The sequence below is a fragment of the Asterias rubens genome, chromosome 9 (genome assembly GCF_902459465.1).
Source record: "Asterias rubens chromosome 9, eAstRub1.3, whole genome shotgun sequence".
Taxonomy (NCBI): domain Eukaryota; kingdom Metazoa; phylum Echinodermata; class Asteroidea; order Forcipulatida; family Asteriidae; genus Asterias; species Asterias rubens.
In genome coordinates this window covers 1,575,872-1,599,165 of record NC_047070.1, presented here as the reverse complement: position 1 = coordinate 1,599,165, position 23,294 = coordinate 1,575,872, and the positions used below count along the sequence as shown (strand labels likewise).

The window sequence follows — 23,294 nt, the reverse complement described above, 5'->3', positions numbered from 1 at the left end:
TTTGTACTCGGTATATAAATTGGAAAATATAACAGTTTCTAATGACTGTTGGAGTTGCAAGCGAGAATCCAACAATTTGCCGAATATAATGCTGCAAGGAGTGCTGAAGCTATAGGGTTAACTTTTTAGGTGGACAAGGCCGGGTAAAAACAAAAATTTAGGTGGGGTTGGGGGGTATCTTCTGGCCAATAACTGCTGATTCCGTTTGCATTTCTATTGAAAAAACAAAACCCTTTTAAAGCTTGATACTTGGTGCTCCTTCTTTTATTAAATTCTTTGAAACAAATAATAATTGGTGCAGGTAAAATTCGTCGCGCTTCCGTATAAGTTGACATTTCGTTTTCTTTCTCCGAATCAAAATTTGTCGAGTTCCCAAAAATAATTATGGAAACCAAACATGTCAGTCATAACGCATACTCAATTTTTGAAAAACATAACGGATCCACCTGTAAAAACGAATCCTTAATACTCTATGACAATTACCGGAAATGCATGACGTCACCAATTGGTTAAACCCTGGTCTTCCTAAACATCCTGTGTTGCCCCGTTTCTATAAAACTCATGCAGAGAAAGCTTTTTCATCAACCCGGACTGAACGCATCCTTCCATGACCAAAGTAAGCTGCACGAAAAACAATAAAAGAAGAACTCTTAAGACGAGTAGAACACCAGTAAGAACCTCAGATTCAGTCAGTTTTAAAAGGTAAGTTTTGAACCTGCGTGCCAGGGAACAATTTCATCAATCACTTTTGCATAGCAAAATGTTTTGACTGAATATACTTTTTGCACACTGAATGGATATATTGAGTAGCATAATTCTGACTATTTTGTTGAGTAGCAACTGACACATTTGCAGCATTTTGCCCTGCTGTACAAGAGAGACCATTCACTGACCTGTATTGCAGTGTATTCTGCAGTTGTGTTGATGAAGATAGGGAATGCAAACTTTATATATAGCTATAAGCGAAGTCTCGAACCTGTATTTCATGGTGTACTTTATGCAGTTGTTGTATTGATAAAGTTTCGGAGTGTAAACTTGACAGTTTTGCATTTTGGATAAATTTAGCGAGGTATTTTAAATCTGAATTTCAGTGATGCAATGTTGTTGCTATGGCAGTCAATCTTGCTCAGAAGACATTTATATAGCGCCAAAAGCAATTCAAAGGCGCTCAAGACAGTTACATGAAATTAATTACAGTACACTCGTTGAAAAAAGATAACATTTGAGAGCAGTTTATCGCCGGTATTAATAACGTTTTGAAATGCAAACTTGATATAGTCTTTTTTTAGCGAGGTAAGACTTGATCCTGAATTTTAGTGCAATGCTTTTGCCATGTCGCATGTATTTAAACCATTTTGGAATGCAAACTTGATAGGCTTTGAGTAATAATGTGTTATGGGCTATTGTTGAGGTTATTACCTCGTCGGTAAGCTGAAACATTTTATGAAGGTCTAGTCTAAGTTCAACCGTTTATATTAAAACTAGGCATTATGGGATTGTGAACAAATACGTAGAGCTGTTCCGTGTTGTATTGATTTGATTGAGTGCTTCAAAGCTTTATAGTTGGTCTGATTTTAGATAGAAGACTTGTGATTTTTTACAGTTCCTTCTTTTAGTCACCATAAGGCATCTGGACACTTTTGGTATTTACTCAAAATAATTGTTAGCATAAAACCTTACTTGGTCAAGAGTAATGGGGAGAGGTTGGTAGTATACAACATTGTGAGCAACCGCTCCCTCTGAAGTGTTAGTTTTTGTGGAAGAAATATCAGTAAAATATTTTGAATTGATTTTCATTTCGAGACCTCACGCGTGAGGTCTCGAAACCAAGCATGAAAGCACACAACGTCGTGTAACAAGGGTGTTTTTTATTCTTGCTTGAGTTCAAATGTTGTTATTTTGTGCATCTGTGGTTGAGATACACCAAGCAAGCAGAATGGTCTTTGATTATTCCCAAAGGTGTCCAGTGCCTTCTATAAGTGTGCCTAGAAACCTAAACCCGAGGAGGTCTACTTCAACTGTTTTAATTAAAACAATGGTGTGTCTAATTAACCGAACAACCTCCGCGTTAACCTTCAAGTACTTTTTTGCTTTTTAGCTTGGGAAGTAATTAGCTAAGTATGCATCGTAGTTGAATCATTGCTTGATGGTGTATTAAAAAAAGGAACGATTTTAATATAGCACATCAAGTGTTTGCAAAATAGATCAGTAAACATAATAGTGTTGTGCAAACACAAGTGACCTATTGTGTACTAATTGGTAATGGTTGCTAATAACATAGAGTACAAGAGGTCGGTACATGTCATGCGATTTATACATGTAGGCGATTTTGAGCATTCCGGGCGTTTTTACTGAACCCTGTTCTAATTCCTTGATCCATTGTTTAAACACATTGTTTAATATATCACCTTGGAGGAATGCTTCCTTCCTCCATGATATTAATAAACACTGACCGCTTTCAGACTAAACAAAGGGTTCAGTTGCTTCATTTGCCTCAAGGCGAACTGCATTGATTTCGGACCATTGTTTGTAGCGGTACACCGGTACGACACGCAGAAAGAGCAACATTTTTGTTTTATGTTCTAAAACGTTTTCTTTATTATCCTTCCAAAGTTACCTTTGAGTCCGTCAAAATGAAGCCTACAGGAATTACAGCAATCATCTTTATAGCAGTCTTATGCTGTCCATTGTTTGTATCATCGGAGCCATTGACATGTAAGTACCACCACTTTTCAAATTCGGTTCTCTAATGGAGGAAGGAATTTACTTGTTATTTTTGTCTCAATGCAAGTGGTTGCCTTAAAAACCATTGCCTATAAGATCTGCTTCTAAAATGGATCCCTCTGCAGTGTCATTTGTTTTCATCCAGTTCTTGATATTTTTTACTGTGAAGTTGTATTTTAAACGGATCGTTCTTGGGTGATAATTTCTTTTATTTGTTGATACTGTGAAGAAGAAAAACTTTGAAGTACAATTGATGAGTAGAATTTTTTTTATAATGCGATGTTGGTACATGGTTGCGTAAGAGATCGAAAAATGAGTGCAAGAAACAAGTTTCTTAAGTGCTCTTAAAAGTTCTTATACTTTTATTTTACCGATCGACACGGTTGTATGAAGCACTGTAAAAAAAGAAAAATCTCATCAGATTTATTTTGGAAAAATTCACCACCAAAGTTAGTCAAAGGTTGGATGTATTGCGATTTTATTGCAAATTATATAGTTTGAAAATGTTTACTTTGTTGGTACATGGTTGTCAAAAATAAGGTGCGCAAAAGAAGTTTCCGAAGTGCTCAGTTCTTATACTTAAAATTACGAAAGTGAAATAATTTATTAAATAGGAATGTTAATTATAAAGGATGGTAAAACAATCTGTCCATACGACACATTATAAGCAGAACCAAGCTTAAGTAGGATTTGAAACTTTGCATGATGGAAAGTGACGACATGGAAAGTTTTGCAGTAACACATGTAAAGACTATCTATAATGAGTTGGGGTGGTCCTAAAAAGTACCGTTGGATTCAACTCAACGTTTCGGTCAGTATGCTCTGATCGTCTTCTGGAGAACCAAACTTTATATAACATGCTCTCTTTATGATGTTTGACTGTATTTTGTTTCTTATGATCGTCAGGGTCATGCCTGGTGCTTGACATCTTTGAGCAACCTTCTTTCCAATGTAAAACCGGAGTGGATTCTTGCACGCTAAAGAGGTACGAGTGCGACTCCGTTGCTGACTGCGCTGACATGTCGGACGAGGATCACTGCGCAGAGCAACATAAAGGTCAGCCGCTAGTCTTAGTTCGAGACGTTAATTTCTGTCCTACAGACGATGTTACCTATGACATCACATTTTTGTTTCAAAAGAGCAACCAAGCCTAGACTTCCTGCTGGCATGAATTGTACACAGCTCCATGAAAGAAAGCATAACATCTTATATTATTTTATGGAGATTGCACTGTGAAATGGGCACATCTCAAAACTTGTTCTGCCGTTACATAAGTCTTGGATTCATGTGGAAATTATGACTCAAAATGCTAACTTTCCAGTATGACCATCAGTGCAGTATCTTGCCTGAGGCCCAAGACTGAACGAGGTCACAGTTACCGAAATATTTTTTTTTGTTTTATCCAGGATACTAAAATCAGTCCAGATACTGTTTAACACCATGGTCCCGATAACAGCAATTGGACACTTTCGGTACACAAAACAAATACAAGTTCACAGATTTACAAATAACTTACAGGGTTTACAGAAAGTAATAATGGTGAAATACTTCTCTTGAAATATCGTTCCATGAAATGCTTTACTTTTTGAAAACATTAAACAATATCAATTCTCGATATCGAGAATTACGGATTTATTTTAAACACATGTCATGACACGGCGAAACGTGCGGATACAAGGGTGGGTTTTCCCGTTATTTTCTCCCGACTCCGATGACCGATTGAGCCTAAATTTTCACAGGTTCGTTATTTTATCTAAGTTGTGATTCACGAAGTGTGGGCCTTTGGACAATACTGTTTACCGATGTTGTGCGATTGCTTTAAAAGAAAAACGAAAAAAGAAAGAACTGTAGTAACACTCACAGTGGAAAACAACCAAGTACAATACGGAAAAGAAACATTCACAACACAAGATACAAAAGAACAATACTCTTTCTATTGTTTTAAAACATTACAGGAGGCATTCTGAACATGGGTAGTTATTCATATAACAGAGTATGTGATTTACCAAATCGGGACAAGAAACTTTCAAAATTTGTTCTTCCATCAATTAAAAAAAAGAAAATCACGCGATATCTGCTTTGCTGTATCGTTGTAATTGTCTACAGGGATCAACAAATGCTTGAACAATACTATGATGCTATTGCACACATTGTTTATAAGTGTACATGCCTTTCCTACTCCTGCCGATAGTGGCGCTCTACGAGACATTTTAACTCATCTTTATAATATTCTACAACCTCTTTCGTTTCCTCGACAGAAAGTTGTACTGCAGATTTCCTGAATAAGAAGACCATGAATGGCGAGCCTCTTCAGAAGTTTGAGTGCGATGACGGCATGTGCATCTTAGGCTGTCAACGATGTGATACTACGGTCGACTGCTTAGATGCTTCGGATGAAATTGGGTGTGGCCCCAACGAGCCCAAACCGCCTTGTAATTAGAGAAACAGTTTACTACTTTTGGGAGTAAGAAAACAGCTTCATTCATTTACGAAGTTTATATAATTTTTAAAGATTTCTTGACATGTATATTGTGATTATTATTATATCGGAAATTGAGTGGCACCATCGCAGTCTACAAATCGAATGATCCAAACTGCCTTGTAACTACAAGTTGTAGTTAAAGCAACTCTTTACAACTTAAGGGATTTAAGCAAACAACTTCATTTATAATGTCAATTTGTTTTCTTCTAAGATTTTGTTAAACTGTATGATTATTCAATGTGGCACGATCGCATTCTACCAGTCGAATTATGCAAACCTCCTTGAAATATTGAGATTAACAGTTTACTAATTTGGAGATTTAAGAAAACAGCTTCATTCATTTCTGGAGTTAATATAATTTGTTGACTCAGATTTCTTGACATGTATATTAGAATAATAATAATACCAAAACTGATGATCATTATATCAGAAATTTGGTGGCACCATCGCATTCTAACAATCGAATTATCCAAACCGCCTTGTAATTAGAGCAACTTTTTAAACTTTTGGGGATTAAGGAAAACTACTTAATTTATGAATTTATTATTTTTCAAAATTTACCCAGTCAGTTTCCCTTGTGGTTTATATTGATATCATTTGTTGACCTGTATTTGAATGTTATCAGAAATGTGGTGGTACGATCGCATTTCTACAAATCGAACTAGGCCTATCCAACAGGAAAATATTGAAACATAGTTCCAATGTATCACAATTCTACAAATTGAACTATCCATTTCCAAACAGGAAACAAGCATCTTTCAGAATGTATTAATGAGAATCAAACTTTTACTTTCTCATAATTTGTCCATGCCATATTTGAATTTTACACTGCCCTTGTTTTGTTACTATTTCATTACTTTTTGAGTAGCTAGGAAAGGAAAATACGAATGCTACATTTTTCTGCGTAATGGTTTTTAATTTTAAGGGGTTTACGATATTGGGAATATAGAATTAGCGGTTGCAAACTGCTCACCAACCAAAATCGGCAAAATGTCATAAAAAATGCACCAAAAAAAGTATATATATTTTGTAATAACCGTTTCGAGAAAGACTCTGCTATACGGTCAAAACGCCAGACCGCTAACTATTTGTTTGCATTACGATATTGTAAACAATTTCCCACTTTTAGCCGTTTAGTTCATGGAAATCTTTTTAAATATGAAAATGAATTGAAATTATTTTGTACGATTCTGAAAACATGATATATTAAAGACAATGGACACTATTGGTAATTGTCAAAGACCAGTCTTCTCAATTGGTGTATCTATTCATATGCATAAAATAACAAACCTGTGAAAGTTTGAGCTCGATTGGTCATCAGAGTTGCAAGATAACTATGAAAGAAAAAACACCCTTGTCATACGAACTTGTGTGCTTTCAGACTTGATTTCGAGACCTCAAATTCTAAACTTGAGGTCTCAAAATCAAATTCGTGGAAAATTACTTCTTTCTCGAGAACTATGTCACTTCAAAGGGAACCGTTTCTCACAATGTTTTATACTATCAACCTCTCTCTATTACTTGTTACCAAGTGAGGTTACCAAGTGGACTTCTGTTTATTTATCTCATGGTTTCCAAGAGAACAATAGTTATACAATCAAATAAACTGACATTCCCCCTTAAAGGCAGTGGACACTATTGGTAATTACTCAAAATAATTATTGCCATAAAACCTTTCTTGGTGAAGAGTAATGGGGAGAGGTTGGTGGTATACAACATTGTGAGAAACAGCTCCCTCTGAAGTGACATGTTTTCGAGAAAGAAGTAATTTTCCACGAATTTGATTTCGAGATTTGAGGTTTAGAACTTGAGGTCTCGAAATCAACCATCTAAACGCACACAACTTCGTGTGACAAGGGTGTTTTCTTCTTTCATTATTATCTCGCAACTTTGATGACCGATTGAGCTCAAATTTTCTCAGGTTAATTATTTTATGCATATGTTGAGATACACCAACTGTGAGGCTAGTCTTTGACAACTACCAATAGTGTCCACTGCCTTTAAGTTTTTGACAGACAGAATTTCAGAAAGCAAATTTTATCATTCAATATGTTCAGAAATCATGAAATATGAAGTTCGTTTTGAAAGGCAGTTGGTGGGCATTGGAAGCTTGTTAGTCTCAAGAAGGGAACTTATAACCCATATCGCTCTTTTGATTATTATTTGATATTTTGTTTAGTATTCATCATGTTTCATTCTGTAGAGGGTCCTGCAAAAGAGTTCCTAAGTTTGTTTTAGCACAAATTTCTTAGCACAAATTTCTTAGCACTTCATGTTTATTCTATTATTTAATTATGTATTTATTTAGTTATTTATTTAGCCACGAGCAATCACCTCCATCTTGTTTCAGTGATAAATTGTATAAATAAAGGGGTGAAGAAAACGGGGATTCATAACTTTTCCTCTTATTTTCTTTAATTTTGTTTTATTGAATATGTTTTATAACAAATGAATAAATTTGAAACGAAATATTATGCTTCCAGAGAGCTGATTCCTTTAAGCCACACTGACTATTTTACTGAATAATTCTAAATCTATATCTAAATCCACGCTTAAAGACACTGAACACTATTGGTAATTGTCAAAGACAAGTCTTCTCAAACACTTGGTGTATCTCAACATATAGGCCCTATATGCATAAAATAACAAACCTGTGCTCAATTGGTCATCGAAGTTGCGAGATAACAATGAACGAAAAACACCCTGGTCACACGAAGTTGTGTGCTTTCAGGTGCTTGATTTCGAGACCTCAAATTCTAAACTTGAGGTCTCTTAATCAAATTCGTGGAAAATTAATTCTTTCTCAAAAACTACGTCACTTAAGAGGGAGCCGTTCTCACGATGTGTTATACTATCAACCTCTCCCCATTACTCATTACATGTAAGTTTTTATGCTAATAATTATTTTGAGTAATTACCAATAGTGTTCACTGCCTTTAAGTAAAGGGCCGTTCCAGGGGGGGGGGGGCAACGGGTGTCATGCCCACACCCATTACAGGCTTTACGGTCACCTCAACATACATTTTCATTTCTACATTTTTATTTCTACAAACATATTTGTGATCAAATCAATGTAGAATTAAATTGCAACCCTGCCTACCCTCCTCAATTTTGACTCAGTGGAAATATTACTAATCAAATACTTGAATTTAGATTCCACACTAAAAAGTACTGGATTTAAAGGAACACGTTGCCTAGAATATTATTTCTATAAACATATTTGTGATCAAATCAATGTAGAATTAAATTGCAACCCTGCCTACCCTCCTCAATTTTGACTCAGTGGAAATATTATTAATCAAATACTTGAATTTAGATTCCACACTAAAAAATACTGGATTTATAGGAACACGTTGCCTTGGATCGGACTAGTTGGTCTTTGAAAAGCATTTGTAACTGTTGTAAAATGCATTAGTTAGATATATATTTTAAAAGTAGAATACAACGATCCACACAAATATGACTCGAAATTGCGTGGTTTTCCTTTTACTTAGCGAACTAACACGGGTGCCCATTTATGGGAATCAAAAATATTACTCTCATAAATGGCCGACCGTATTAGTCGACGAGGTAAAAGAAAAATTTCGCAATTTTGAGTGATACTTGTGCAATTTCGAGTGATACTTGTGTGGATCATTTGTATTCTACTTTTAAAACATTTTTCAAATCATATGCATTTTACAACAAACGGTTACAAATGCTTTTCAAAGACCAACTCGACCGATCCAAGGCACCGTGTTCCTTTAATGTTATTAACGTTTTTCTTCAAATATTGTTACAAGCCTTCGTTGTTTATTTGGAAACTTAAAGCAGAAAATACGGTTGGTTTATCATTTATATGAGATCAGATATAAAGCAGTATAATCAGATAAGTTTGGGGTATAATGGTCTTTTTTGTGGACTTTATTTTTCGTTTTCAAGTTTAACTACCTCAAAAGAGCAGCAAAATATTTCGTTAAAGCCATTGGACTTTCGGGAAACAGTACTATCCAAGGCCCACACTTGTATCACAACTTATATATAAACTTATATATACAATTACAAACCTGTGAACATTTAGGCTAAATCGGTCATCGGAGTCGGAACGGGAACCCCACCCTTGTTTCCGCACGTTTCGCCGTGTCGTGACGTGTGTTTAAAATAAATCCGCAATTCTATCGAGAACTGATATTGTTTTAATATTTTCTCAAAAGTACAGCATTTCATGGAATAAGATTTCAAGACAAGTCTTTCACCATTACCTTCTGTAAACCCTGTAAGTTATTTGTAAAACTGTGAACTTTTTGTCTGTTCCGAAAGTGTCCAATTGCTGTATTATGCACACTTGATTTGGGGCATAAATCTTAAATGTTCCCTTTGAAGTAAAGCCGACTGTAGTGGGCGTATACAACGTTTTATATTGACCCTTTCACGAGTCCGCCCATACCATTTTATTTTGTTTAGTTTTAATTCTTCAGACAATACAAACATTATATAAAAAAAAACTGAGTCCGTCCATTGAAAGGCAAAAGTAAAACAAAATGTGCCCTCCCAGTCCTTACACAGAAATCTAAAATTGTAGTGAAATTAAAAGCTAAAGATGGCAAGTTAAAGCAATACAGAAACGATAGAACCACCGTATAAAAACTGATGCCCCCATATTGTCAAATGAAAGCAAAAAACACCGACCAGACGTTTGGGGGAATAGTTAAATTTTTAATAAAAATACAGGAAATACAAATTTAATTCTGCCAATTCCGTCAATTCGGACACGGCTTTGTCAGCTTTCTTTCCCCTTTGGTGGCGTTCTGAGTATCAGTAGCGGTGTTCACCGTTCAGTTCCGAGTTTCCCGGAAACATTCTGACTGTGCTTTCTGATTCATAACTGGAATCCCATGATGTTGTTCCCGTTATATAGAATTCAAATGCAACATCTGGTTTTATGCAGTCTATGACCTTGAACTACTAATTCAATCCTAGCGCACACAACGGTGGCAACTTTTTCGAACTCCATCGACTAAACTTGAGGACCTCTTCCAACATTTATAAGACCCTCTGTATGTTTCATAAGACCTGAGCTCAATTTCAAAGAGCTGCTAAGCACAAATATTTGCTTAGCATGACTTTTTTTAATATATAAAAACAGGATTACCAACCAATTTGTTGCATTGTTATACTGCTTGTTAGTAGTATTCAGATGTCGTTTGCAAATCCTGATAACCACTTGGAAATTTGGTTGGTAATCCTATATTGCTAGACGAACGAAAAACAAACACCACAATAAACCTTGTGCTGAAATCATGTGCTGATTTTGAATAAACCCGTTTTGTGATGTTCCGTTTTGGGGTTTTCAAAGTTTAGAACTGCTATTTCACGACGAAGCTCCACCCCTTTTAACCAAGGCACCCACCCATTTCATGCAAGATGTTTCCCTATGTTTCCGAATTTATGTAAAATGTTCATCTTTTGTATACCTTTTTTACGAACTCTTGGCATTGTGTACGTCTACCATCATGGGAGGTAGAAAACATTGAGTGCAACTACGGGGCAAGCACAATAGAAATTTCTTAGTATACAAGCAATTCGAACAATGAATCTGCACTCACAGGTGGTAGCTTAACATTTTGTGGTTTTCCCAAAATATTAATGACAAAAAAACATTACTCAAAAGGTGTTATCGATTTGAGGGCCCAAACCGTGATGGATGGGTCGCTGTTTTAAAGGGTTTATGTACTTTTTGTAGAACAAAAAAACACAATGTACACAGATGTTCACTACACTTACACAGTTTGAAGATAATGATAGTAGAAAGCTTCCCTGAAAATATTACATGCTGAGGTGCTGTAGTTTTGGGGAAATGAGTAAAACAATGTCATGAAAATAATTTTGGTCTCATTAGACCAAAATTATTTTAAGCATTTACAAACGTATTTTCATTACATTGTTTTACTCATTTCTCAAAAACTACAGCACCTCAGTAAGTAATATTTGAAGGGAAGCTTTCCACTATCATTATCTTCAAACCCTGTAAGTTTAATGTAAATCTATGGACATTTTGAAAAAGTACCCAAATCCTTGAAAGACAAAGGATGCCTTAATTTTGGGAACCGTTCGATTATACGCAATAAAACCTGCAGTATAAAATGTTCATTTCGATGTGCCGCGCCGCAAATCTGAAGCGGTTATGCCTCGCAGAACTGGATTACACGACCAGAGAAGCGTTTCATGCAGAAACTTTTCTCTGATCTGTAATCTTTCTGAATCCCCTCTCTTAAAACCACATCCCTCGGTGGGAGTCTTTTCTCAAAATATTACAGAGTCAAAAGTTACAGCGCTTCCTACCAAGTAAGATTTTATTGGTCATTAAATTTTGAGTACTTTATATACCCTCCTTTTAAATGAAGAAAAGAAAATTGTGCGATTACAGTGCGTGCTCTTGGAAGTAATGTAAATTATTTCTCTTTCAGGCCAAATAAAAGAAAATATCACTTGATCGACGGTCCGGGTTTTTCCAAAAAAGAGGAGGATGAGGGCCTTTTTATTTTTAATTTGTTGTTTCTATCAAACTGGCCACCAATCATTTTAATTCAAATTGGCCACCAACATTGAGTTTAAAAGTCACCACTCACTTTGTAGTTTCAAAATCATAAAAGATTAATAAGTTAATCGACAAAAAACACAGAAAAAGGGAAAAACACAATAGTAAAAAAAAAAGGATGCAGCCTTAAAAAGGGATGAGGGAGGGGATGGTCAACTGTTTTTGTTTGCCTTACTTTACGATACCAAGGTGCATTGTTATTAAGGTTTTTATAAAGTTTATACAGTAGAGCCTTATACAGAATAAATTCAGTACTTTTTGTCATTCCAAAAGAACAACAAGTCGGCCACATATAATTAAAACAACGGAACGTTTAAAAAAAAAAAAAAAAAAAACCGTTATACTGTGCCTTTAAAACCATTAAAATATCAATTGAAAACTTTATTGTTTGGATTTCTCGTTTAAACTTGCTTTTCTAGAAAAAAATAAATATATTTTACCCTTCTGAAAACATTTTTATTTGTTGTGCACCGTGGAAGCAACTTTTTTTTAACCCCAAAAAGAAAAGGTATGCCAATAACTCATACATCGTGTACGTATAATAATTATGATAAGGTAGGGTTTTTGTTTGTTCATTTGGCAGCAATACGTAATAATACCTAAACATCCATATAAGGCAGTCGTAATAAGAAACAGCCATCGGGGTCTTCGAAATACTTTACTTGAACAATAGACGGTTCGTCATTCACAGATATTTACAACACATTACATCATAACTACATCACAACAAACTCATTAACAACCAATTCATCCTCTGTTTAGCCCGCGTTTTGACGAACATCAATATAAGGCATGTAATCGTTATAAGAGAGTGTGACTCCTTAATACTAACCCCTATGAACTTAAATAATGCATAGTTATTTACAACACATTACCTCATACTTACTTCACAACAAACTCACAAACAACCAATCAATTTATCCTCTGTTTGGCCCGCGTTTGGCGAACATCCATATAAGGCATGCAATCGTTAAGAGAATGTGGGTCTTTCAAATATCACCCCTATTGACTTTAAACAATGCACAGATATTTACAACACATTGACTCATAGATATACCACAACCAACTCACAATCCTGAAATACTTTCCACATCACAGTTTTAAGAAAATCGAGGACACCAGACCAACTTTTTGTTTGTTTCCCGCTCTTTTGTTATTGTGTGTGTGTAAAACCATGACCATGCAAACATTAACAATTTGGCAAAAAGAACCAAGTAAGAAACCAGTCAAGGGTAGCGTCGGCCTCTCTGACTTATGTCACCTCTAGGAAACAAAAGCCTTAGACCTAAAAATGAAACGACCTTCTAAACAGGAACCAAAAACTAATACAAATTTGAACCGTTTTGTTGTTTTTGTGTATAACGCGTATAGATGCTTACGTCACGATAGGTCGAACGATATACCAAAAGGTGCTATTTAAAGGTTGTTTTAAATCATGACACATATCTACTGAAATGTAGATTTTGCAACAAGTTTATTCTAATTTTTTTTTTTTTTTACGACCCAGCTTGGAACAGTTTAAACACCTACGTTGGTGCTGAAAAATCAAAGTCCCCCCCTCCTCAAAAAAAAAAAGATGTCGAAATGTGAAAACGAACACCTTTTGTTGGGTGTAATTTGTGGCCAATTAAGACCAACAATTATTAGTATAACCTTTAAACAAATTAAATTTATTTGTATACTTTTCCCACACGATTAGTAAAAGAGTTTATGTTATCGGGGGTGGGGGTTCTTTTTTTTTAAAGTTTTTGTACTTTGGTCGTGGGGTGTTCAAGAATACTTGATTTATATATTTTTTTAATATTAAAATACTCTTTATGACTCAGAGAAGTAACAAGTGATGTGTTTTGGGGTATTTTTTTGACTAAGATTTGTGAGTATTTTCCTGTAATAACATCAAAGTGTCACGCAGCATTGTGACAAGCACGCGTTGTATAGTAATAAACCAACGACATTTTCCGCTTTAGCGGTTGCTAAAAGTTTCCAAATAAACATCTTTATTTCGAAACTTTTAGCGGAAAATGCGGTTGGTTTATACTTGATTTGATTGAAATAACACTTACTTGGTAACTAATTGTTGTGGGCTCACTCGTTTAAACCTCAGATAAACAGTATTAAACCCGAGCAAAATTTGTCAAGCTGGTTTATGTCTCCATTGTTGAAAACGCGAGATCACATTTGTTTATTTATTTGTTTGTTTGTTTGTTTGTATGTATGTTTGTTTATTTGTTTGTTTGTTTATTGTTTGTTTGTCTATTTAATGCTTACAGCCGTTTGAATAAATAAATAGATTGATGACACGCGACGCCACCAGCCCCTCCCCCGCGTCTTTGATCAATTAATGCGATGGTTATGCATTTTGTAGATTTTGTGCTAACATCAAACAAAATTAATCACGTGTGTTGTTTCTCTTCAAGATCATCCGGGGAGGTTGGGGGTAAGAGAGTGGCAAGGTATCTACGTGACCACTCCCTCTTTCTGGTTTAACGCCAGTAGCTACAGACACTATGTATATAGGGCTACACAGGGCGTGTTTACGCTTTTTTTCTGGAAGCTCATTCTCCTACATATACCGTTGTTTTCTGTACCATACGAGTTCTTGAATACTTTTTACATTAATCTGTATGCTTCTTCAAACTATCGTATTTTAAAGTTCTTAAAGATCCTTTTTGTGTGTTGTTTGCTGGCGAATGAAACATGAAGAAAATAACTTTTTTTTGTATTTATTACATAGTTATATCAGTACCAATCCTCTAAAGTCGAGAATAGCCTCGTTTTGAAAACCACCAAAAACCATCGCTGCTTATTATCGAAATCAAGAACCCTACAAAGTTAACGTGTGAAAAAAATCCACACACGGTTCAATAAACATCCCCCACCGCAACAGTGACTATACAAACAAAATGACGTCACCATTGTCATTACCCGATCACTGCAGTTCTAGTAAACTGTGTAACTTGGGGAATAATTTGTTCCCCTTGCTTGAACGCCGGAAGTGATGATGTAATGTTAAGTATTACCCCAATATCCTATGAGTATTATTAGTTCCTGGTTCTATGGAGTTACAAAGGAACTTGGTTTTGGCGGGAGGTGGAACATTTCTCTATAAATACAGCGATGGTACCCTCTACCTCATCATTAAACCTCGCTGAACTGAGAGACAAAGTCTGAAAACACAAAGCCGAACAGAGACTCTCTGCAAACCAAACTCCACTCTGCAAACCTAACTTCATTACCATACACCACGAGAGGTAAGACTTGTTTGTTCATTTATATTATTTATTTATTACTATTGGTACTTTACCTCAGCCTGTGAGTAATCGATGTGAGCCAAAGGCGTTGAACCATCCAAGCCTCTGTTTGGGTGAATTTGAATGGATTGTTAAAGCCATTGGACACTTTCGGTAAACAGTATTGTCTAAAGGCCCACACTTCGTGTATCACAACTTATATATAAAACAACAAACCTGTGAAAATTTAGGCTCAATCGGTCATCGGAGTCGGGAGAATATAACGGGTAAACCCACCCTTGTTTCCGCACGTTTCGCCGTGTCATGTGTTCAAAATAAATCCGTTATTCTCGATATCGAGAATTGATAATTGTTTTAATGTTTTCTCAAAAAGTAAAGCATTTCATGGAATAATGTTTCAAGAGAAGTCTTTCATCATTACCTTAAGTTATTTTGTCCTGTTCTGAAAGTGTCCAATGGCTTTAAGTTCTACTGTTGTAGTCAGAGAAGCTTAAAACTTCCAAATTGGACTGCAAGGCCTATCTCGTGTACACTAAACTAAGAAAATACTTGAAGCAAACACCAAACAATTTTCGGTTTTAAATTGTAAGAAACATTGGCAAGCTTTTGTTTGATAAACCGTGACCATCTGACAAGATTTCAACTTTGATGACAAGCAATACAATCTTTTTAAAACTCGTGCACAATCTAAACATTTCTAGTTGCAAACACCAAACAGCTTCTGGTGTTGAAATAAAAAAAAACCTTTTGCAAGCTTGATTTATACACAATGTGATTTATGTGTTCAGTCAGACAAGATTTTAACTTTTATGAAAAGTCCTTATACAATATTTACCTCGGGTACACTTAAAATTGCCTGAAGCAAAAAACCAATATCTTTTGGTTTAAGAACTGGATGAAACAATTATCAAGCTTTTTTCACGCGATCATCTTTCTATTTCGCCATGGATGGATTCACAGAACTTAATTGTAACTTTCCCCTCTCTATGTTTCAAACTGGCATCTCGCAGCTAACCACACTAGTACAAAGACAAAATACCAAATCAGGATGTCAATGATTTGTTAGGCCTATTTGGTGGTTTCTATAAATACACTACTAAATCAACGGGTTGCATAATTAAGAAGTTTTTTTCCATTATTAAAGTGTCCGTTTGTTTGCTTCGTTTGTTGTGTTTCTTGAAGTGGGTCTTATTCTTGTTGGATACCTAGAACCACAAACTTTCAATGTGAGCGATTTTGCAATTTGTTTGGGAAATAATATACCTGCGTTTGGATGTTACTTTCAAGTGTTTCTTTGTTGTTTGTTTTTCAAACAGAAACTCCACCGAAAACCAAAATGATGAAGATCGCAGCATCACTGACTATCGCTGTCATTTGCGCAACGCTGTTTGTAGCAACAGATGCCGCCAACGATGGATATTCAGGTAAATATGACTACCCAAAACAGCTTCATAGACCCGCTATCCCGAGCGACTTGAAGGTGAGACCACGCACCGAGGGACACTCGACTCGCGCGAGTGGTCTCCCCTTCTAGTCACTTTGGATTGCGGCTACCCTAAACTGGGAGAAAAGTCCAGTTTGGACCCCACATACTGAAATTCGAAACATGAAAGTTGGGAATTTTAGTTCAACAGAGGGCGCTATCAAACGCAATAACTACACATAGCACGCACCTCATTGCAAAAATGTCATTATATTGACAACAAATCAATACATTTCTGCAACTCAATTTCCTATTCCCTTTAAATTGTTGGTATGTAAGCCGTTCAGCTTTTGAGTGAGGCTCATCCAAAAGTAAAAACGTCCACTGAGCAAGTCGACTGGCTTTACTCCATCTTGGGAGAACAACACTATCTCCATTTTTCTTTTAGCAAAATGGGGCATTTTTAGACCAAAATGCTCCAAGTCATCTTAAAGTCATGACCACACTTTGTGATGTGCATCACAAGTCGGCCATCTGGGTCACGACAAAATGGTGTAAAAACGATCATTTTGCATTCAACAAAATAAATCAACGAAAACTCCAAACGGGAATTTATTTTTTTTTGTTTCTCATTAATGACATTAATTTTAAGACAGAAATATTTCAAGGGATATTTTCCACTATCATCATCATCATAATTTTTTCTGATAAATTCTTTAATGTTCCTTTAATTTTACAGATTTATGTTCAACTCTCCGGACAAAGGGTTTCACGAGGCTCTTCACTTGTGCAACCCAGACCGACGTATGCACGCATACACGGTACGAATGTGACTCCGTTGTTGACTGCCCAGACTTTTCGGATGAGGACCATTGCGTAGTTCAGCATGCAGGTTAGTGTTTTACTAGTCTTGATTTCAAGCCTGTGTTTGGTCGTCCGTGATAAAGTTACCAATAGAGGGCGCCGATTGGAGACTTTTAGAACGCTAGGTAGCAACTTTTGTACAAACTTATTCTGATAACGCCCTCTGAACTATCCTCATTCAGCCTATGTTAATTTCCCATATGGGGAACATAATCTTTGGGGGACAGATTTACCTAAGAATTCGGTGTTAGAGATGGTGTTACACTTCAGAACTATGGGCTACATTATACACTAGCACGATATGTTTACACAAAACTCAACTACCTTGCTCAAAATCGTGCATAATTCACCAAAGGGGTGTTGTTTTAAATAGATGCTAAATTTGCATCGGGTATAAAAAATATTCATTTTTGTTTTTTAACCCATCGATGTGTGCTTAGCACTGTATACTCAGTACTTACCCGAGTTCTGTGAAAAAAATATCACAGGCATATTACTCGGATGGGATTCGAACCCACGATCTTTGCAGTTCTAGAGCAGTGTCATACGTCAAAGAGTTGTTGTGGTTGTTTTTGTTGGAGTGCTTGTTGTTTATAGTTGCCTGTTTTCCAGTTTAATATTCTTATGTCTCTGTTTCTTTCTAATAATGTGTTCATTCTATTTCAATCACTTATAGCAAGCTGCATCAACGATTTCAATGGCAAGACCACATCAAACAACCAGCCTCTTGAGATGTTCCGCTGCGATGATGGCATGTGTATCTTAGGATGTTACCAATGTGACAACACACAAGACTGTGTGGATGGATCGGACGAACGTGGATGCACCGAGAACCACATTAGACCGCCATGTTATTAGGATATTTACCCCCTCAACGATAACCCCGAATGAAACTTTATAAACAATAACACTATATGTAGCCTGAACATCTGACGTCACCAGTCATCTAATTTACCCAGTCAGTTTCCCTTGTGTGGTTTATAACTTTGTTTATATCTGTGTGAATGAGCTTATATTGCGTTTGAACAATAGATACCGTATTTTCCTGTACATCTTAGGCCGTGTTTCGGCAATGATTATGACGTGTCCAGATTGCTGTATTCAGTCAAAAGCTCCAGCCACGTCAAAAGTCAATTACTGGACAGTTTGGTCAAATGCTTTAAGATTTTGTTCAATGCAAAAACAAGCAGTTGGGCACTTATAACGTGGTTCATCACCAGCCTTACCGCTGCCAACATGAATTTCGGTTTTACCAATTTCAAAACAACAAAACACAGTGTCCACAGATTTACATTAAACTTACACGGTTTAAAGATAATGATGGTAGAAAGCTTCCCTTAAAATATTACTTGCTAAAGTGCTGTAGTTTTTTAGCATTGAGTAAAACAGTTTCACGAAAATAATGTTCGTCTCAGTGGGGTGAAAATGATTTTAGCATGTACAGCGGATTTACGCGACTCTCTGTAATCATTGCACTGTGATTTTAACCTTTTCCCAACAAAAATGTATGACTAATGAAGCTGAAATTTACAGGTGAACTAAATTACTACATCCTCATTCTGAGTAACTAGGGATTTATGTCATTGCCAAAATCTTGATATACAAAAGGTATCAAAACCTTTTCGGTTGAAACTATGAAACACAACTGTGTCCCTTTATTTCTGTGAGGTATTGGAATTGTAGATGGAGGTTCACAGTATTTTATTTAATTTATGTTTTATCAATGTGTCATGTGTCGTTATGTAAATAAATACAAACATTATTTTTTAAGTCAAAAATTATGTGTGTTTTTGTGTATCTATCATTGTGATTATTTTGTGTAGGTCTAGTACACTCATTTCTACTTCGACAATAAGAGACTTTCTGGGACGATAGGTGGCAGCAGACTTACCGGGTAAAGCCAGTGTTCTTAGAATTATGCGCTATTCAGAACTACGTAAACAATGGAAATTTACCCAGTGAGTCTGCTGCCATCTAGCAAGTTGGAAAGTCTCCCATTGGAAGAAAACCAACTGATATTGTGAGACATTTTCAAATCATCGAAAAACATTTCTTAGACCAGACTGACATCTTTAACTATTCCCAAAAACTTCCAAACTCTCACTCTCAAGATAAATGGGAGCAAAGATAGTAGAAGAAAACAAAACTTGATAAGGTGCTCCGAGTTAAGACACATCAACATTTCCCCAAATATGCTGTGGCAAAAGATTAAAAAGTAATTACGTCAACACATTTGATGTGGGATAAGCTTGTGATTGTTTTGTGTAGGTCTAGTACACTCATTTCTAATTCGCTAATTGGAAGATAACCTTATTGTGAAAATATTCAAATCATCGAGAAACACTTCTTTTACCATTCTCAAAACTACCAAACTCTCACTTTCAAGATAAATGGAAGCAAAGATAGTAGAAGAAAAGAAAACTTGATAGGACGCCCTTCAGGATGATGATACAAAAAAAACGAATTTTATCCATCAACATTTCCCCAAATTTGCTATGGCAAAAGATTAAAGAGTAACTTCGTTAACACATTTGATATGGGATATAAATTACATTTTTAATTTGTAAGTGAAGCCAACAGCTGTTGGCCTAAGCGACAACCGTTTATAGATCTGGTGTGGCGGCAGACTCTGTGTCCCCCCGCCCTGATTATGAAAGTTAAACCATTTTGTGATGTAATTTTTTTCATTTCTTTTTTTCTTTTTTAAGTTTTCGGGGCTGATATTTCATTCAATATGAAGCTTAACCCCTTTCCTTGTAACCATGGCAACCACTCTGTCATCGCGTCATTTCATGCAGGGTTTCTCTATAGCCCATGATTTGTAACGCACATGTACATGGGTACATTTCCCCATCAACTCTTTATTCAATTCAAAAAATAAATTTAGAAATGGTTTTTTAAAACATGTATTGCAGTTAAAAAAATGAATTGCACATGCAAAAATCAAATAATTAAAAATACATCAAACAGAAATTAACAAATTGCATTGCGTCTCTATAATGTCTAGGCCTGATTCAGATTTGACATCCATGAACTCAAACTGCTATTAAACAGGTCAACAGAACCCCCCCCCCCCCCCCAAAAAAAAAAAAAAAAAAAAAAAAAAAAAATGGGCCCCGAAAGGCTGCGTCTTACGGGGACACCATTATCCGCAACCTTTGGCAAGCACATTCTGTTCCAACAATTATAGGCCTAGCCTACTCACAGTGTAAGCGAACTCTTTGCGTTCTCGATAGGGCCTAATTAAAACTTGACATCCCAAAACTGCTTTTCAACAGAAATAACCTTTCCATGGCATGACAAACAGCTCACCAAAAAAGAAGTTCACATTTTCCCCAATATATTTTTCCCTGCGTCATTAAACGGGGCACCATTGACTTTATTGCAACCAATCCGAACAACAACTTAAATCTGGACTCACAGTGTAGGCTATAATATTGTGAGGTTTTCCCAGAACATTCATGACAAAAGATCATAATTTGAAAAGTTGTTTACAATGTAAGGGCCCCACGCTGTGATTGATGGGTCGACCTATTGAAGCTTGACTTGAAAGGCAACTGATGCAATCCCATATATGTAGAAAATTAAAAAACAATAAAACTATAACCTGTGAACAAATTCGTTTCAAAAGTTAGAAACATTTGTTATAGATATCGCCGCAAATCTGCGGCGGTTATGCCACGCAGGAAGAATTCTCAGTAACTGGAATACACAATCTGAGAAACGTTTCATGCAGAACCTTTCTCAGATTGACAATCTTCCTGAATCTCTTGCTCTAAAACTACACTGCGTTTCTCAAAATATTACACAATCAACAGCGGCAGCGCTTCTTACCAAGTCAGATTTGATTGATCTTTAAATTTGTCAGTAACGAAAAATAATTGTGCGATTTATGTGCGCGTTCTTTGAAGTAAAATAAACTAGTTTTCTGTTACATTGCCGATACCAATGTGCATTGTTATAAAGGTTGTGTAATATAGCCATTACAGAATGTTGTTTTATATTACTAGATTCATTGTGAAAATATTTGTTTCGTTTCTTGATTACCCTTTTCTTTTTCTGTGAGTCTTCTTCCTCTCACCCTCACAAATAATTTGACAGCGGGGCCTAACACCTATTTACTTAAACAATATCACTGTACGTCATTCACAGATAATTTACAACACATTACTTCATAATAATACATCACAAAAGACTCACTAACAACCAATTTTATCCTCCGTTTAGCCCGCGTTTTGCGCACATCCATATAAGGCATGTAGGCCTAATCGTTATAAGAGAGTGCGTATGGGTCTTTCCCTTGGGAAACAAAAGCTGTAGACCTACAATGAAATGACCTTTAAAAACACTAATAAAAATGGAACTTAATTGTGTTTGTTTGTTTGTTTACGTTTGCAATTGCTTACGTCACGATAGGTCAAACGATAAACATTATTATGACGCTTTTTAAAAGTTGTTTGTAATCATGACACATATCTACTGAAATTAAGAAATGCAACAAGTTCATTCTGATTAATTATCTACGACACAGTTTGCAACAGTTTAAACACATTCTTTGGTGCTGAAAAATCCCCCCGAAAAGGATGGCGAAATGTGAAAACGTAGGCTTTACCTTTATGATTCAACAAGTGATATGTTTTGCGGTATTTTTGGTGAGATAAGATATATGAGGATATTCCTTTAATAACAGAAATAAGGGTAAGCCGACATAACAAACGTCAGGGGATAACCGACTTGTAAAAAGACTATCAGAGCATATACTGATCGAAACATCGAATTGAAACCTACGATTCTTTTCAAAATCACCCCAACTCATTTAAAGATTATCATTACATGGTGTTACCGCGAACCTAACCATACCGAATTTCCACCATGCAAAGTTCCAAATCCTACTCGACTTGTTATTGTAAAAATTTTCACAGAGATTTGTGACAAAGCGCAAGCCCTCGTTGCAGTAATAAACCAACCGCACTTTTCGCTTAAAGTTTTCATGCGGTTGCTAAAAGTTTCCAAATAGACATCTTAATTTATTTCAAAATTTTTAGCGGAAATTGCAGTTGGATTGTTACTTCTGATTTGATTGAAATAACACTATAACTATTATACTTGATAACTTGTGGACTAACTCGTTTAACAACGTCAGATAACCCGAGCAAAAAAAAAAAACAGCTAGTGTATATCACCCTGATGTTCAATTCAACATTCAATTCAACATTATTCCAATCGCAGATTTTCCAGCTTGAAAACGCGAGATCAAGTTTGTTTGTTTGTTTATTTGTTTGTTTTTTGTTTTTGTTTTGTTTTGTCTGTTTCATCTTTACAACCGTTTGTGCGGCACCTAAATGTACATGTTTGGGGCTACATTAAGGTCCGGGCTACATTTAGGTACATGTTTGGGCTACATTTATGTCCGGGCTACATTTGGGTACATGTTTGGGGCTACAATTAGGTCCGGGCTACATTTAGGTACATGTTGGGGCTACATTTAGGTCAGGCTACATTTAGGGCTCGGGCTACATTTAGGTGCCGCACAACCGTTTGATTAAATAATCAGATTGATGACGCAACGATACCACCAGCCCCCCCCCCCCCCACTACCACTGTCTTATGATCAGTTAATCTTGTAGATTTTGTGCTAACACCAAACAAATTAAATGTATTGTTTCTACTCAAGATCATCCGGGTAGGTTGGGGGTACTGGAGAGTGGCAAGGTTTCAAGGTTTCTACGCGACCCCTCCCTCTTTCTAGTTACGCCAGTTTACAGACAATAGGTATAATAATAGGCCTACAGCAATGTATGGGGGAATGGTGTTTAAGCTTTTATCTGGAAGCTCATTTTGTTTCCTGTATCTTACGAGTTCCTCAACATCTTTTACATTTCTGTATTCTTCTTCAAACTATCGTATTTTGATGTTCTTAAAGATTCTTTTTGTGTGTTGTTGTTGTCATTGTTCTTAAAGACACTGAACACT

General features: G+C 36.0%; 3 protein-coding genes across 3 annotated transcripts in view; 2 read left to right on the top strand and 1 right to left on the bottom strand.

Moving 5' to 3' along the window:
- The window catches only part of LOC117294898 (cytosol aminopeptidase-like), a 43,895-nt gene that overhangs the window by 19,516 nt on the left and 1,085 nt on the right, over positions 1-23,294 (bottom strand). The gene's annotated exons all lie outside the window — the stretch shown is intronic.
- On the top strand, positions 556-6,413 carry LOC117294902 (low-density lipoprotein receptor-like). The gene is made up of 4 exons (XM_033777452.1): positions 556-702; positions 2,614-2,715; positions 3,631-3,780; positions 4,983-6,413. The coding sequence occupies exons 2-4, from the start codon at positions 2,634-2,636 to the stop codon at positions 5,162-5,164; spliced, it is 414 nt and encodes a 137-aa protein (XP_033633343.1). The 5' UTR covers positions 556-702; positions 2,614-2,633; the 3' UTR covers positions 5,165-6,413.
- Positions 14,827-18,197, top strand: LOC117294900 (low-density lipoprotein receptor-like). Its single transcript, XM_033777450.1, has 4 exons — positions 14,827-15,034; positions 16,351-16,458; positions 17,197-17,349; positions 17,998-18,197. The coding sequence occupies exons 2-4, from the start codon at positions 16,371-16,373 to the stop codon at positions 18,177-18,179; spliced, it is 423 nt and encodes a 140-aa protein (XP_033633341.1). The 5' UTR covers positions 14,827-15,034; positions 16,351-16,370; the 3' UTR covers positions 18,180-18,197.